We start from the raw sequence: 19,054 nt of genomic DNA, 5'->3' as shown, positions 1-19,054 counted from the left end.
GTGGTTTTATCTAATCGATAGTTGTAACCATCGTAAGCGTTTTTAAATTAAACTCAAACAGTTTTCGTTATTTTGTACATGGCAACACAGCTACCTTGACTTTTTTAAAACGTGAATTGTCACTTCACTAAACACCATTTTCATGCATTTTCCTGTTTTTCTGTAGAATCTTTTTTTAGTTTCTCTCGAGAAATATTTGATATAGAATTAGTTAATAGCAGTTCCTGTTACAAGAGTTTGAAACAGTGTGTTAAATATAATTTAGACTAGGTAGAACATTTTATTTAGTGCACGCGGATTCACGCACCAGTCGTCACAATGGAAAATCTCAATGAAAGCAATAATAAAAATGTGTCGTTAAGTTTAATAGCCGAATACGGCACCTCGGATTCCGACTCGGATGATACAGAGACTAGGTCTAATAACACGAACGATTCAGATGCCGCAGAACTGAGTGAAATGGTGTTGAAGAATAATATTATAAATGCTTGCGCTCATGGTCCGTTGTCGCGGCCTTCAGCACGCGAGGAGGTAGAGAAGTCCAGGCACATGATCATAGACAGTTCAGAAAGTGGTGTGGTGGAGTATGAAGTGACGGAATACCGTGAGGACAGTGATTCGGATTCAGATTCGTCTAGCGATTCGAGTGACAGTGATGTTGACTCTGTGAAGGATATCCTTGAAGAGTTGTCGAGCAGGTAGGTTTAAATAAGCGATAATTACGCAATAATTGGTATTCTGTTTAATCAGTTGTTATAAGTGTAGTTTTATAATGAGAAGATAATGGTATGTAAACAATTAAATAATCTAGTTTATTGGTCAATATTCAAAACCTATTCAAAATGCAAGGTTTTAAGATATGCAGGACTTGTTAGACCAAAGGTAATGTGTATTTTATGGCTTGGCCATGGTGAAGCATGAGAATGCTTTTAATATATTGTATTGTATTATAGCACCAAAGCAGTCAGTGCATGCCTCTGCAAACATACCTGACGCGCTGCAAAAACGAGGCAGTCCCAACAGCATCCTGAACCCATTGTTGTACTGGTCGCGCAGGGCATTGAAGGCTTTTTTTTTGTATAATTTGTCCACAGGCTGCACATGTAAAGGAATATTGAATATATTGAAAGAAAGAATATTGAATTATTTTCCTACAGAAGGACTTCTACTTAAAAACCATAAAGATAAAATAATAATGATATTAAGATTGACAGCAAGTTATAAATACAACATGTGTCAGGGAAATCCCATTTTGATTGAATGGTTGATAGCAACTAATTAATAACACTGGGAAAAAAATCATTTCCAAAGAAAAGTAATATCTGGAATTACTGTAATATTGTGCAACAAGTACGGAATCACAGTATAAAACAATACAGTCATTCAACAAAGACAGGGCAGTCATGCGAGAGGTGAGGGGTGTACCGCGCACACCCGAGCTGCATACATCGCCATTGTTAGTAGCTCGGTACTAGGCGGTACTACTTACAGGCTACGGCTAGCATGTCTTATTAATTGTCACATATTATTTTGGGTAGATGTGTAAAAGCCTGTGACAACCCTATACTGTGTTCTTGTGCAGTGTCGCCATAAGGCGTCAGTCCACTGTTACTTTTTACACTGTGATGGAATCATGTGTTGCATAAAGTTGTGTAACTATTAAAATCCTTTGTAAATATGCACACAATAGAATTATTAGATTTTTTTTCATGACTATTTGAAATATAACTCAAATTAAACTTTTTACACTAATTACACAAAGTATACTTCATTCAATAATATGCTTACCCATTCATAACAAATATTTTATACTAGTATTTTGATATAAATATGGTATAAGGTCAATACAGTTAGTGTGGCTGCAGGGTAAATGTGACTGTCCTTCACATTGGGGCCTGTTTACACATTGAATAGTGTTTATTGCGAGTTCATACATTTGCTACTTGCATTTAGTGACAATTGTATTCACATTAGACACTAATCAATGTGTAACCACCTAAACAGCATGAATGCGATGGCCAGCCACACTCATCCATATTGACCTATCTAATATAATTTGTTGTTTTATACTTGTATTTTATTGTCTTGTACCAGTGATGAGCCAGAAACACCTCGTGCGGAGAAAGCAGAGCCGCCACGCGTGCAGGGCGAGCTCGGGCTGGACGACCTGCCACCCATTGAAGATCTAGCCATCAGCCTGCCGGCTCAGGAGATGACCAAGATCGGCACCATAGCAAGCATTGTAGATAGATTAGGTAAGTTTTAATGTTAAAACTTCCGTGAGGCACATGCATCTATACTATCCATTCTAATATTATAAATGCGAAAGTGTGTCTGTCTGTCTGTTACCTCACACTTAAACCGATGAACTGATTTAGTTGAAATTTGGTATAGAGATAGTTTGAGTCCTGGGGAAGGACGTAGGGTAGTTTTTATTCCAGAAATCATCCTTTAGGGGGTGAAAAGGGGGTTGGAAGTTTGTATGGGGAATCGATAAAAAGCAGATTGGGTAAAAAATAAGATACCCAAATTACTAACTCCACGCAGACGAAGTCATGGGCAAAAGCTAGTATTAAATATATTAGAATGGGTCACTCATGTATTTGAAGTCGAAGATTGCTCGACATGTTTCATCTGTGTCCATCCGCCAACGCGTGCTCCCGTTGAAGCAACTAGTTATGGAATGAAAGATGTCGTGCAATCTTCGACTTAAGGTTAGCTTTATCTCCAATATGCAAGTGCGATATTCATATTCCTTTATTCATAAAAACAAATTTTACATGTCAAATTCTACAATTTATTAAGATAATAATCATCAATAAAGTAAAATAAAAGAATATAAAAATAATAAACACTTTTCAAATATATAAAAAATACAAGATATAAAATAAAATCATTATTATTATATTCTGACATGTCATAAAATAGATAAGGGAGATAACGATATTTCGATGTTCGCTGTAGGCATTTTGTCCATCTGCCTGCGAAACGGCCCCTCGCTCACGGCCTCACACTTAAAGGGGGCAACCCTTTTTATTACCTTGGGAAGTTGGGAATATACATTGAAAGAAAAGGGCCTCGCTAATGCGAGTTTAATCCATTGACATAGGCGTTTGATTTTCTCGGAATCTCGGAGCGCCCCAGATTTAACGACCTTGAATTAAATTAAATAAAGATTCAAAGATTTATTTGTTCAACATAGGTAAGTTACAAGATGTTAAATAAATATTTCAGTATCAGTATGTCGATGTCGTGCCTATTAATAAGCGTGTCGCATGTCGGTTAAATTCACACAAGTACTTATCGCCTCATCATTTATACAAATAAATGAGGACACGAGCAACTGATATAGGACAATTCATATTTACTTACCTGCTTCCTTTAATCTATTTTATATAAATAAGCGTGCGGCTCTCCTGAGAGGAAGCGGATACCGTGTTAATAAGCGGCCTATACCTCTTAGGAGGGTTCTGGAGTAATTTTTCAATTTAGACAAATTAGGTTTAAATCTTAGATTTTTTTTTATTTTAAATAAGCGTGCGGTCCTCCTGAGAGGAAGCGGATAGCGTATTTTAATCAGGCAACAAGGCCCATATTACGGCTACCTTACAGACTATATTATTACAATAACTTAAATTAAACTAAAACTACTACTTAAACTTAAACTTATTTTATCGTTGGCTACTTTTCAAAAACTACATTTTAACAACGTTTAAACTTATAGTGATTCATCGTGCTAACCTGCTTAACTCGCAGATATCAACAAAACATGAGCGCTAGGGGTATAGGTGGGATATCACTACATAGTATAAAACAAAGTCGCTTTCCGCTGTCTGTATGTCTGTCCCTATGTATGCTTAGATCTTTAAAACTACGCAACGGATTTTGATGCGGTTTTTTTTAATAGATAGTGATTCAAGAGGAAGGTTTATATGTATAATTTGTAAAGGTTTTGTGTAAATGAGTTGAACTACCCGTGCGAAGCCGGGGCGGGTCGTCTGGTTGTAGTATAAAATGGTGTACACTTGCGGTTAAGAATTAAATATAAAAGAATGCCAATGAGAAAGAATGCAACTTGCACCATCTTGACAATTTGACACCTGAGCTATAATCGCGAAAATCGAAGTTCGTGAATTGCGGTCATCTTTCTCTGTCACTTCGCCTTCATTGGAGTAAAAGAGAAAGGTCCCCGCAATATGCAAATTTCAGTTTTAGCCGTAGGCCCCCTGGCACTGATAATATTCTATACATTCCTGGGTCATTCCGCGGGTCTGTCAGCGTTGTGAAGCCCGGGCTGGCCCCTGTTTTACCGCAATGACAAATGTCACCTGACAGACAATGCGCGACAAGTGAATATTGACATTTGACTCTAGCCGTCTCTAGGTACCGTCGTTACTTATCGACCCAGAAATGTACAGGGAATTGTTAGTGTCTGGCGTAAATTGTCACTATTGTCAACGTGGTGAAATAGACCCCAGGTTGTTGTAAGCACTTCATAAAGCGGATTGTTTATACTTACCATAAAACTAAGATGCGACTCAGGTCTTAATAACCGGAATCATAACTATCTCTTTCGACATGCACGGCCTTAATGGAGCGGGACTCGCAACAGTTGTGTAGGTATTACTTATTAGAACGTTGTCACATTGTCTGATCCCATAGTAAAAGGCTATTTTTTGCTATGGGCTACCGTTTACGAGTTATTTACAAAAAACTAAAAAGAATAATCTTAGGATTGATTATAAGTGACTTTGCCGCTTTAAAATATTTTAAATATACAAAGTTTACAATAGTAGATTGTGTCACAAGGGAGCAAAATGACATATTTACGGCGAGGGCGTACATTGAATCCTGAACGAAGCGAAGGATTCTATAATTGAATCCTGAGCGTAGCGAGGGATTCTAAAATATAATCCTGAGCGTAGTGAGGGATTCAAGTGTTAACGCCCAAGGTGAAATAATTTTGCTACCATGTGACACATACTGTTTTTCACATCACCTATGAGGAAATTGTTATGTTCCAAAATATTATTTAACCTAAAAAAAAATGTATTCAAAACAGAAAAAAAAAACATGTTCTAGAACAGAAAAGTGCCACTTTGATCCCTCCTAGCAGGGAAGAAAAGTGCCACTTTGATCCCTCCTAGCGGGGAAGAAAAAGCCCTTTTTCGAATAGGTGATGTGAAAAATCTTTTTTGTAGACAATATTATGTAGATTATGTATGTAAAAGAAGTTTTTGCTACGGGCCACCGTTTACGAGTTATTTACGAAAAACTATAAAAAGGGACATTTAACCCCCCCCTACCCGTTAGCTTCACCCCCACACTCCGGTACTTTTAGTGTTGTTTAATACACCATTACCTACAACTATGTCAAAGTACGGTTATACACGAATTATTTCCCCCGATTGTCAATTTTTGGTTTTCGTTTGGTGAGCTGTAAAGACATGTGTTTATTCAGTTATAGTGCGGGCGTTTCCTGAGACCCCTGCGGTGGACCTGGACAGTGTTTTGTTCCTGGATAACGGCGCTAAGGCCCTCGGCAAAGTCTTTGACGTCTTCGGCCCGGTGAGTGCTCTTCTCGCGATTCTGGGGTATTACCGGCCAACTGAGCTACCTTTATGTTTACCCCACTGCGGGGACCGAGAGGCAAATCATTAGTTTTCCCTTTATTTCATAAACATATGTTGCTTTCCATCAGAAAAGGGTCCTTATGGTCCATGTGCATATGGACCTTTCCATCAGAAAAGGATGGAGAATGGAAAGGTCCTCATGGACATAAAGCATAAGGACCTGTCTCTGATACCTCTGCTATATCTCTGACCACATGATTTCAATTATTGTGTTATTCTGCTAACTATGATTTTAAGGATTTTATTAAAAAAATTATCTTATAATGTAGGTAATGTATTGTTGTACGTTATTTCGTAAAAACTATACGCTCGTGGGCCTAATACCCTATAAAAAGGGGTTCTCATACATCCTTTTATTAAATGTGTATTTTTTTTCTCTGTAACCGTGTTTGAGAAATTAAAGGCTTTTTTATTTTTTTATTATACGCTCGTGGGTAACCGCCGTTTAATTTATTTATGGAGCAAACAGTTTTAGCATGCGATGTCTGCCTCAGCCCGTGACCTTGGCACAAAATGCCTTTTATTGACTTGTTTATATTTTCCTTTGAAATTATGTTGGAGCAGGCGAGGGAGGGCCATTGAAAAAATATTTGAAGGTCATGAAGTTTATACGCAGTGTTATTTTATTATAGGTTGTATGAGCATTGAGCTAAGATTTAATAGCCCTCTTTCGGCAAAAAGTATAACTATACCCGTCGCGTCGAATGATGATTTCTGTGACAGTAAATTATTATATGTAGAAGCTGTCGATTAAAATGTTTGAAAAGAAGACATTTTTTTAAGTTTAACACATTAATTTAAGAAACAACATTTAAGTAATAAAAATACGGTAAAATACTAACTTATTCAATTATTTTTTAATTAAGCCCAACCTAATAGTAATTGGAAGAACTGTCTTTGAACTCTGTCTGTATCTGTGAACGCGTGAGGTAACACGAGTACCTGGATATTATGGCAATATGCTTGTGTGGGTATGTAATGTCAGTGGTATTTCATTCAAAACTGTTATCAGAGCAGGCTCCAATGAGATGTTCGTTTGCAAAAATAGCGCACCTCAGTTTGACTTCTGATCCTTGTAGTGTGGTTCCTACGCTCCTAGAAACCCGATGTTGCCGGTCTGAAAAGTGGTGCCGTTACCCCCACTATTCGCTAACGAAAAAATCCCACCTTTTGCACAAAACGGACTAATTCGAGTCTAGCTCGGGTTTCTAGGAGCGTAGGAACGCGACTACAAGGATCAAAAATCAAACTGGACCGCAATTTTTGCAAACGGAACTTCACTGAGAGCCCGGTCTATGGTTACATAGATTTTTACTTCCAATTAGAAAAAAAAACGGTACCATTTGTGGGTGCCAGACTTTGACCATCATTTGTGACTTTTGCATTGCTTTAAGAAAATGGGTCCCGTAAAGACAGACATTTGATCCTCAAAACAAACCTGAGCGACTGATACCATTAATAAAAATTTGTGGAATACCCTATTAAGTTTTAGCTCAATCGAATAATTCCAATTTAGCTTGCAAGATTTGACCCGAACATACATTGCAAGGTAAATAAAAGCATGTAAAATAAAATCAACAAAGGCATATTTTGTTTATTAAATAACTTCGGACCCACGGTTAAGAACGACTTTCCTGGAGAATCAATCGACCAAGAATAGAAATTAATTAGTCAAATCGATACTCGGAAATCAGCGAATGTAACTGACCTTGTTTTTGTCGTTCTGGGAAATCCTCCCAGATACAAGCTGCCCTTGAATACGCCAGTTTATCGCGTTAAGGTACCATTCAGACGCAGACTGCACCAGTAGTACTGCAGAAGTACTAGCAGTAGTGATGCGCGACATTACTGCCGACGTGCAGACTGCATTACTGTCAAAAATCCGGGTAGCAATTCAATTCAATGTTTTATTGATAAAATATACATTTTACACGTCAAATTCAACATCGATTTTCACATTAGCGGCAGTAATGTCGTGCTGCAATACTGCTGCAGTAATGCTGGTGCAGTCTGGATCCGAACGTCACCTTTAACCTTATCAACGCCACTGCTTCGGTGGATCACGTTTACGATAATTGTGTGGTGGTTAGTGTTTCTAGGATCCTGTAGTAAAAAAAAATAGTTTTGACGTTTATATAATAGTTGTCGTCGTTAAGAGTCCCCGGCAAGCTCGGCCGAATTTCACCTTCCCATACAAACGGAGTTTCGTTCTCATTTTAAAACTACGTGTTGGATTGTAATGAAACTTTGCTCATACAATGACATGAATTATATCTAGGTCTGTAATTAGTTTATATAGCTCTAGTATACAAAACAAACGAAATATAGCAAAAACAAGTTTTTCAGAAAAAAACTTAAAATTCGATGTATTTTTTTTACTTTGGTATCTGAAGCTACATAAACTAATTACAGACCTAGATATACCTTATCCTATTGTAAGTACAATGTTTCAGAGCAATCTAGCTACTCGTTATATAATGAGAGCGTAACTACGTTTGTATGGAAAACCGAGCTTGCCGGGGACTAATAAAAGAGTTTGCCATGAAAATTGTTATGTTAACGGTATACATTTTTGTTCTGTAGTATGCGGTTGCAGGACGATCACAAGCAATAGTGTGACGTCAAAGCAGGGGCCTATTGCATAATAAAATACAAGCTAATACTATTAGCAAAGATAGATATAACTCCGTAATAGCTGGATACAGTCTAAGGAAAAAACGTGCCTCGAAAATCAAGAAAATTTGATTCTCGTTCAGAGGGCGTCGTATAGATGCAGTTGACGGTTTCGTTTGTTATTTAATAATTTTAACGCATATCAGTGAAAGAACATGGGTCAAAATCATAAAAATAATTAATGCAAATAAAAAAAATCATTTATCTATATTTAAATACATTCTATCGTATTTTTATAAATCTTCATTTTTAGTTTTAAAGTGTGTCGACAGATGGCAGTGAATTTACTGGGGTTACAAAATTTACTATGACAGTTAACGCTCTAGTATCAGTTACTCTATGCTATTAGTGATTTTGTATGTAAATGTGATTTTGTTTTATTAAGCAATAGGCCCTAGGGCTCGGAACCAGTATTAAAATGCCTGTTAATATCGTTTCAAAACCGTAATATTATTTTTGTTCTTTCAAAAACCGGTTAATTGATGGAACGCGAACTAAAAAAATTGTTTTTGTTCTTTCAAAAACCGGTTAATTGATGGAACGCGAACTAAAAAAATTTGTTCTCTCCTTACCGGTAACAAGAGACCACGAAATTGTATGGTTTGCGGGAATATAATACCGGTTAAACTCAGGCGTTTAAAGAGACAGCAATACTTTTATCGAAAATGATACTTTATCTATGGTGCACTAGCATTGCAATCGCCAAATCCTTTTAACTACCGACTTTTGTTACTGTAACTAATTCTTCTTTATTCCTTTTTACAGGTAACAGAACCCCACTACTGCGTGCGCTTCAACTCGCAAGAGCACGTGCGCGAGCGCGGCGTACAGGCCGGCGCGGATGTGTTCATCGCACCCGCCAGTCAGCACACCAGCTATGTGTTCCTCACGGAGCTTATGAAGTAAGAATAAGTCAAAAAGTTTCGAACTTTTGGATGTAAAGTATCTACACTACCGCTCAAAAGTATTTAGGCACCCGCAATTTTCACCATACAATTGTATACAAAAATTATTTTCATTATCATACTGTTCGATCGCAGGCAAATGACTCTCTTACATGTTGGATTGAATTTATATTTAGGTAAATATATTGAGCCTCAAATTGTTGCCAAAGACATCCTTTAAAATTTCGAGTTTACTCTATGCAACCATTTGTATGTAATAATAATAATACAAAATAAAACGATTTTTTACTGGAAAACGATTTTAGGATTTTTTTACGCTTGCCATTTGGTAAATAGGCAATGTGCACGAATATACTGCACATCATTTTGAAGCTCGATATGCCTGTTAAATTAAAAAAGTTAACTCCACAAAAAACTGTTATCCGACTGCGACTTAGCGGTATAATTCTGAAAGTCGATTTTGTATACAATTGTATGGAAAAAATTAAGAGTGCCTAAATAGTTATGAGCGGTAGTGTACATAGAAGAGTGGCACTAATTTACCTCCGTCGTAGTGACCCTGCCTTTGAAGCATGTCCTGGGACTCCTCGGGTTTGAATTCCGATAAGGGAATTGATTTGCAATGATTACCTACATACCTATGAGCAAGGATTAAGTTCAAAATTCTTCCGGACATGTAACACGAAATAAGTAAAGGTACATCTATACTCTGGTAAGCCAACTTTGTCAGCAGAAGGTGCGAAATCCAAATTTTGTTTGGGAGATCGATCCTTCGCGCCTACAGTTTTAAAATTGCCGCCTTTTTGTACAAAGCTGGCTTGCCGGAGTGCCTATACTACATAAGTATAAAGTACATATACTACAACGTAAATCTTACGATGTAGTACAGTCAAGGGCATAAATATATATACATTCCCAAAGTTATCAAAAATATGTGTACGCCCTTACACCTTAGACAATAAAGTCGTGTTCACATATTTTTGAGCCATTTGTCAGGATCGGTATGTTTGCCTTCGACTGTACTTTGGTAGCGCACACGCAGAATTAAACAACTGTGATTGCAGCTGATCAGGGGGCCTAGCCAATATGACAATCGTTTGCAGAAAACGGAACGCAACGCTATTGTCTCTATCACTTCCATATTAGTGCGATATAGACAGATATTTCGTTACATTTATCTGCGAACGTTTGTCATTGGATTGTCCTTTCTGAAAGAAAGAGACGGCCTCTAAGTGTACTGCTATCTCGTCACAAATTCAGTATGAATATGAAGGCGGTTAATTAATACAAATACTTGTTTCTCAGAGTAAAAGGCTCGGACGCGTCCTGGCTAAACGACGTAGAGCCGCCGTCGCACCAAGTGGAGTACTCCGATGATGAAGAGGAGAGGAGAGCTAAGAAGGCCGGCAAGGAACAGAAACAGAAGCCCGAGGACTCTGATGGAGAGACGTCTAAGCGCAAACCCAGGTAAGTACTGTAAAGGGATACGCCTAGCAGGAGGATGTGGAAGGGAATAAAAGTCAAAAGCATTTATTTGTTCAACATAGGTAAGGTACATAAGTACAGGTCTCACATAATCATTGTATCACTATGTTGTGCCGTAAGGCGTACAATAAACATAGATTAAAAGGACTTCTATATTATTTTCTCACAGGCTAGCTAAGTAACAATAATATATGACTAGCCTAGATGGCTGCTTCTTTAGGAATGGCGTTCCGCACCCCCGTTCCATTTGACAGGGAGATCGGATTCTAAATTCAAACGTGTGTCTGTTGACTCTGTTGCCAGTCACTGATCAAAAAGGCTGTAAAGGTTGCAAACCTTTACAGTACCTTACCAGAATAATAATCTTAAGAATCTCAACCCTTTGACTGCCAAAGACTTAAACTGACGCGTGCGACTACAGCCTAATATCAACCTTAGTGCATTCGTATTCGTCTTTTTCAGGAACCAAAGACCATCAGAATCCAGCAGCCGCTTCGGCAGCGGTCCGTCCCGCGGCCGCAACCCCTTCTCCGCCTCGCGCCGCCCCCCTCCCCACCCGCACCCCCACCCCCACCCCCGCGCACAGCGCCCCTGGCCCACCGACAGAACGCCCCCCACCGACTTCGTTCCCCCCTTCGCCCCTCCTTTCCCGCCCCCGTTTAATCCCGCTGCACCCCCTCCTTTCATGCCTAACGCTTTCCAGTTTGGGGGTTCGCCTCGAATGCCCCCTATGCCCCCGATGATGCCCCCATTCCGCCACGCGGTACCCATATTCGGAGCTAACTTCTGCGGGAATCAACCGCAGTGGATGAACGGCCCACCCCCACCTCCGGGTACTTAAATGCATGTTACGTATCTTATAATAATTAGTATAGTTGTACTTCTAAAACAAAGTGTGGTTATCCAAAAATCTATATTTATATGAAATAAATATACTATGGTAAGGAAGTTTGATTTTTATTTGTTATCCTCTATTTTAAACTGAAAGGAAAAAGAGTACATTCAGCAACAGAAGTGTTTCTACACAGCTAATTACATCCACACGGATACTTCGATTGCTGATTATTGTACAATTATGGGATGGGATAAAACAGATCGATGGAACGGATGCAACATTTAATATGTCACATTTAATATTTTTTTAGAAAACTCGAACAATACGTAGGTACGGATCTAAATATCATATTGAAACTGATATAAAACTTGTAAAATGAAAACTCCACTTAATTTTGTAATTTCTTTATTAAATATTTCATTGTTAGAAAGTAACTAACGATTGAATTTCATAATTGTTAAAATAATAAAAAGAGGTTCATATAATAGAGATTAAATCTAAAAAATACTGCTCATGGACTATGCAGAACCAAACAATTATGTCTGCTGCCCGTTACGACGAACCAACTATGGTCACTAAACAAAATAATTTTGCACTCACATGATCACAACGTAAAATGTAAACATTTCACATACAGGAATATAATCATTCAACGTATTTAAAAACTAAATAGCTTCGCCCAATATTAAAGAGCTAACATAATAGAACTATCCGCGTGAATGTCTGGACGGGGAATATGAGGTCTCTACTAGATGGTGCATTTTGAAGCCAATGTACAGCAAACTACAAAATTGTATGGACACATTAAAAATTAAATTCATTCATACAGTGACCACGCACTTTTGCAGCTGGATATACAGTCAACATCAAGTAGATAGCAAAATAAACTAACATATTACATCATAACTTTATTACTATAAAAATATGTTGCGATATGTTTTGTCACTTTGGCCGTCATTATCTGTTTGTACTTCATCAAATATCTTCAACAGACAGCCATACAATAAAGTGACTTAAAGGCGAATTATGGGTTTTAGTGAATCATATTCACATTTGTATTAATTTTTTAGTGTTACAAAACCAAAGTTATTAATCAATAACGATCGATGTATCGAACAACGTCCATCACAAGATGATTGATCGATTAATTTTGAATACTAATTAATTTGAGGTCGTCAACGCATCAATTGGGGTAGTATTTATAAACAAGTAGAGACCTCAACCGTTATATAATTTTGCCATCGTAAATAAAATAAACTAACATGATTTCACTTGTGATTCGATTACTACACTAAACATTTAAAAATATTAGTAACTAAATACGAACTTACTAATGAATAAATTACACACATTCCAATAAAGAAGTTGTATGCGAGAAATGAATGGGGCTCAAACGTATACTTAATGTACCTATTCATTAGCAAGCGTTCTCATAAGTATAAGTTTCAAGTCGTACATAAATCAACGTAAAAAATAATCATACGTTAGCAACTAAACGATATTGAGATAAAAATGTCACATTGGCACAAATAGAGATACGATTATTGACCTTCTTAACCTGCCAGATACCATACAAGATACCTTAAAAGCAGCACGCCGGCTGCGTGTGCGTGGACGTGCGCATGCGCTAAAATGCTTGAGCTGCGCACGCACACGTCACGCAAGCGGTGTGCAGTCTCTTATAAGGATCTTTATATTACAACGTGTACGCATACGCACGCGGTGTGCACAGGCCTTTTAATCAAAACATTCGATAAAGCTGCTATTCGTTTGTATCTCTATTTGCCAGTGCTCGCAAACATTGAATACACGCGGTATAAATGCGTCAATGCGATTTCACAACTAACTTCAGCGAAGCTCGCCGTCTGGGATACAATACTTATCTGAAAATTGTCATGACAATATCCTTCAAACATAATTACATATTTCAATATTCAAAAAAATTGACACGTATTGAATTACATTTAGTGAGTCACCGATAGTGATAGCAAATTGTCAGTGTCAGTTGACAATTTGTCAGGTTAGTGTGTAAGAAGCTCAGGTATTCTAGACCTAAATGTATGTAAATGGACACATATTGTCATGACAGTATCATTCAAGGTCAAGCTAACACAGCGGCTGTTCAACACTTAAAACTTAACGACAACACAAATTGCCAATAAGGCCATTATAATAGCTAATACGAATTTCAGACGTCAATACACTATGGCATGGGATACGTTACATTTGCGGATGATAATAAATTAAAAGTTACGTAAGGTTTATTATAAAAATACAATTCCTATATTAAATGATCTCGATAAGTTTAGCTTGCCGTCTGAGACTCATGTTAAATGCCTCTTGAAGGCCAATAAATGATTTCAGTAAATCAGTCAACTGTAAAAGCGAAAATTAACTTTAATAGAAAACATCAGAGCAGTCTTCCGTAAACTTAATGCATCGGCGAGCGATCCTAAACAATTCGACATATCACTAATTGTAAATTAGGTACTAAAATTACGATAATTTGATCGATTATAAAAATTAGGACTTAAAACTAAAACATAATTGATTTCAAATAAATTTACTCATCTACTCTAGTCGAGGGTTATAATTTTGCTTCGATTACATGTTAGGAACTATTCTACTGTACAGTTATGAAAATAATGATCGAAAATCCAAAGTAGTGAGTTATAATACTTTTAAGACATCGACATTTAATGCGAACACGTTGACAGATATAAAGCGTACGATTCCACAGTCCGCACAAGTAAGGTACTACGGTACGAATTTGTTCTATCCAAAATAAAAGTCGCCATCACTGTTTGACAGTAGGCGCTAGCTGTCATGTCGGTCATTACACTATATTGCGTTATATATCATTATATAAGACTACGATACGTTACTCATTGCTTTTACAGGCAAAACGATTAAAGAAATATATGTTATTACAATATCCATACAATTATGTTCTGGGGTTCAATTTGACTTGGCCGAGTGGCAAAAGGCGACTTGGGTAAGGTATCACTACTCTTGAAATAGGTAGCGATGTTGCGACCATAAACTCCAAAAATAGCGATACAGTTGCCATGTCACTAATCACTTTCTCAAATCAAATAGTTCACCAGTTAGACTTAACATCGTATCACTTGTTCGTGTGGTGTTGTTGAGTTAATATTTAGAATAAGTTTTATCTAAAACACTACTTCTACAGTACTAGTATTCACAGAGCTTGTTATAGCATAAGGAAGGCAGACGCCGTAGTCTTAATCAAATAAGAGAGATACTAGAAACGCTAATGTGGAATAACTATAGTTAATCCACTTAAAGCCCCAAGAAATATTGGGAAAGAATAACATAAGCTTAGACACGTGGCTACCTCTTCAGTATTTAAAAGGTTATTTAATACCATAATAATCTGTAGTTAAATATTATGTAAGTCGATTGGATTTTACTAAAATGAAATGGTATTAATTCTACCACAATAAATGGTAAGATAGCCTTTCAGTACTGACACACATGGAAGAATCATCGAACAGAAAACATCCAAGGCAACATTAGTGCACATCTTGTATATAAACATTGGGTATATACTTCTATAACATATGTAGTAAATACGCTGCCTCTATGTAGATATTCGCAAAATATTCTGTACATAACTTTGCTTGTGTACAATGTTCTACATGACATGCATGAATAATCATTAGCCATGTATAAGTACTTATATATATAATTATTGCGGTGGGTATATAACACTGTTAAGATTCTAAAGTGACATGGATCGAGGTAGACCTACTTTTCTACTGCTTACTTTCTGAACGCTTGTTTTCAAATGTGAACCTTACGCTTAATGAAGTAAGGTTGCTTTTACATTGAGTTCAATAAGTAAACAGTCTATTTTATTTCTATAACCTTAATACTTATGAATTTTAAGAACACTTCATCAGAGCCGGTTTGTATTGTGATGTGAATACCGTATTTAATTTAGAAAAATAATGCATTTATATAAACTTATTATTCTACAACTAATCCTAAAACTATGTGTCCCATGTACTTTTAACAGCTAAGTACTAACCCCGAGTCATAAAACTTCATTTATATGTAAATTTTAGATGTTTAAATTTAATTTGCAATTCATTACATGTCTTTAATTTGAGTAAATTACTCAGGCTTTTTTCGGAAACTAAATTGTCAAATGACACTAAGAATTCACACTAATGAAGACAGTGTCAGATGACTATTGCCATGTTAGTGTTGCACAGACTGATGCGCTTTACTATACATATAGTAGTAGATAGAGTGAAGTCAAAATTATGTAAACAACTAGGGAACAAATCATATTATTTTATGAAGTAATTTTTCTCTCAAGACAAATGATATCTTTTTCAGTTTGTAATATGTAATTTCTTTCTCACTTTAATTCAACGGATTGCTTTAGAATTATTTAGGTAAGTACTGTATAGTGTCAACTACATTATTTTAAGTAGTAAGTTGTATGACCCAGGGCCCGAGGCACCATCATAATCGTCATGTAGAACATTGCTAGATTGTGACTTGTTCACGAAAACGGCCGATTCTAACTGAGTATCACGGTTAATCATGTAAAGCTTACAACGGTTCATAATTTCAGGAAAATAAATTATTTCACCACCAATCTAAATGCAGACAACGACAGTCATTTTTCTTTTTTTTTATTCGTCATTGCGGCGGCATCAGAGGAATTAAGTCGTACATATTGTGATGTTGGAAGACTTGCAGACGAAAATTCTATGTAAAATGGCGTTCAAAGAAGTAGACAAAAATGTAAACAAGCTATTTTGAATAATTCTGCTCCTATTTATACGCTTGGGTCATATTCCAGCATTGCCATTTCATATTGTGCTTGATTTTTGAAGTTATTGTATTTAAGTCAGTTTGATATCGATTATTATAACAATTTAAATTGATAATCTTCACATACCTACAGTTATAACAGAATAAAAGTTAGTAACCCCGACGCAATTGAAAAAAAAAAAAAGTTTGTAAGTTTGAGGTTATGTTATATGTCAAACAGTAATGTTTACATTTCGTCTATATCTTTTGAGCATCACTTTTATCACACTAGCCGAGTATGGCGTCCCTCTCTTACTAGCCGTAAAAGAAAGAGCTAGGCTACTGTGACGCCACCGCAATAAGCCGCTCATAACAGCTGAATAGTAAGCGTACAGTGTAACAGAGAAGGGTAATAATGACTGCTAATTTCACAATATTTCGAAATAACTAGATAGCATCACTTTTGTAAGTCTCAATCTCATAATATACAATATTTGTTGTTAATTTGAGTGAGTTTCTATGAATGACTATCTCTATAACAATTTTAGGACTGCAGCGAGGTGGCAGCGCGTCATAAATTTAGACAACGAAGTAAGAGATAGGACATTATAGAATAGAGGCCTAGTTTAACCTCTTGTCTGTGATAAGGATACTGACCGAATTTTTTGTAAATTTTTTCAAGCACGATTTTTCTGCTCTACGGGATTTGGACCCACGATTTTTTACCACCACACGCATATGAAAGGTTAAGTGACGCCATCAACAATTTTCTTTAGATCGCTTTGTGTCTTGATTTGCAGTCGGTATCTATCCTTCTCCGCTAAAAAGCAACAAAAACAGGTATTCTGTACCTATTTTCATCACTTAATTATTCGCACTTAAGTGTTATTCTCTACCGGTCTTATAGTGCAGTCTCCCACCGTAGTTATCGGAGTGATCGTGACCGAGCTGGGGGTCGAAGCCGGAACGATAGTAGAATTATCCTGTACCTGTTCCAACTTGTCTTCTTTATTGTTCGGCTCCTCATTGTTAGGCGGGAGTTTAACGATCTGACAGTCGCCGACGGTCATGATTTGCGTTTCAACGCCGACCGCCGGGACGTTTTCTTCTGGTTCAACTCTCGATGAGTCCTCTTCGTCCGAGGATGAATCTGACACGTCTATAGTGCGGTCATGTGATGTTTCACTGACCGCGCTCTGATCCTGGTCTACGTTGCGGTCAGGGTCGACGCTGGTGACTCCGTATCCGTAGGCGGCGAGGGCTGGGTTGTACATCATTTCGGTCAAGTAGGAGAAATCTCCGAAGGGTAGATTAGTGGCGTTGTAGTTCTCGTTCGGGCGGCCGTCTGGAAAAAAGTTGCGTTTAGTTGTGGTGTCGGGTTTGAATTATACTACATTGCCTTTCTACTTTAGACACAATTATAGAACTATCGGCGTCATGATCGGAGGATCGGTCAGACATAGACAGCAAAGAAATGTAAAGATTATTATAAAATAAAATATTAACAAACTTTTACCTTGAAACTTAATGTCGTTTTTAAAACAAAAAATGAGGGCTTAAATTTTCACATTTAAGCCGGTGCATGGTTTGTCAAAATTTCAACCCTACTTTTTCATTCGTAAAAAAAAAACAGGTGCCATAGACACCATTCCGGCGTTTGATTTCTGATAATTTAAGCCCGTGTGGGATGCGCGTAAGACGCGTAGTGCCGAATATTAAAATCACAAATTTGAAAGCTGAAATAGATTTTGTACTATTTTACTATTAATTTGTCGACTGATGATCCCGTTATAACAGTGGACCATAGTACTGCAATTGCGCTTTTATAGTTAGTATCACATAGCAAAGCGAATATATGTTAATGCTAATACTTACCGTTATGCAGGCGTTTTATAATTTGTAAAAGTGTTAATAATATCATACCGTTTATACTTTTGTCAGAAATACCGATTAGTACCTCATTACCCAAGGGAGCTATTATAAAGAATGTCGTCACTAAAATATAATCTAATATAGTTTGTAAACTGTCTGTCTCATTTCAAACATAGACAGAGAGAATCATACTATCTTTGTCTTACACTAGTACTAGCCAAAAAAGGATGAGTATAGTTTTTTTGTTTGTATTTACTAATACGTAATTTGGTTTGACCAACTATAGATAGTTGCACAATGTATATAACTATCTGGGTTGGCCCTACTGGGTTGGCCGCGACAATACCTCGGGCGCGAGATACTGTCGCGGCGCTCCCGTGCTAAGCCATAGGCCATAATGCCTCGGCCGAGGCACGTGTACACAAACCGAGCTGCTTCGCGCGGCAATTTCTTCGTGAGGCGGCTCGTTTTGTGTGGACCCACTTATTAGAGCGTGTTTTAACATGTAGTTACTTTTGTGTATGTCACTCAGTGTAATTGCTACTTTTCTTTGACTTGCACATTTTTTTACCAATACCAATACGAAGTGATCTCACACACATTTTTCAGTCAATTTGTAGTATTTAAAAAGAACAGGCATCTTTTCAGTAGTCATACCCTAACTGACCTAAACAAATAAAGTTGATATTTCAAAGTTTGTTTAAACTTCAGTTTTGTTTGTTCTAAACTTCTACTTCAAAATATCAACTCAATTTCAAACAACGTTAGATTTACATTTGATTAACGACATCTTTATAATTAGCATATACATACAGGCAAGCTCGTGTTAGACAGGCCATGCTAAAACGTTTGAATACTAA

General features: G+C 37.1%; 2 protein-coding genes across 4 annotated transcripts in view; one reads left to right on the top strand and one right to left on the bottom strand.

Moving 5' to 3' along the window:
- The first annotated feature begins 108 nt into the window (after window positions 1-108).
- On the top strand, window positions 109-11,644 carry LOC134746807 (H/ACA ribonucleoprotein complex non-core subunit NAF1). The gene is made up of 6 exons (XM_063681364.1): window positions 109-698; window positions 2,095-2,255; window positions 5,462-5,568; window positions 9,072-9,208; window positions 10,517-10,678; window positions 11,159-11,644. Exons 1-6 carry the CDS (start codon window positions 319-321, stop codon window positions 11,535-11,537), a joined length of 1,326 nt encoding a protein of 441 aa, XP_063537434.1. The 5' UTR covers window positions 109-318; the 3' UTR covers window positions 11,538-11,644.
- Window positions 11,645-11,919: 275 nt separating this feature from the next.
- Window positions 11,920-19,054, bottom strand: part of LOC134746784 (uncharacterized) — a 36,501-nt gene continuing 29,366 nt past the window's right edge. For all 3 annotated transcript variants that reach the window (XM_063681325.1, XM_063681327.1, XM_063681326.1), the window contains one exon: window positions 11,920-17,667. In XM_063681325.1, the coding sequence (XP_063537395.1) occupies window positions 17,201-17,667 (467 nt within the window). In that variant the 3' untranslated portion in view covers window positions 11,920-17,200. The remainder of the gene's footprint in view (window positions 17,668-19,054) is intronic.

Source organism: Cydia strobilella, chromosome 13, assembly GCF_947568885.1.
Source record: "Cydia strobilella chromosome 13, ilCydStro3.1, whole genome shotgun sequence".
Lineage (NCBI taxonomy): Eukaryota > Metazoa > Arthropoda > Insecta > Lepidoptera > Tortricidae > Cydia > Cydia strobilella.
Note: the sequence above shows the minus strand (reverse complement) of the source record. Positions and strands in the feature narration are given on the sequence as shown.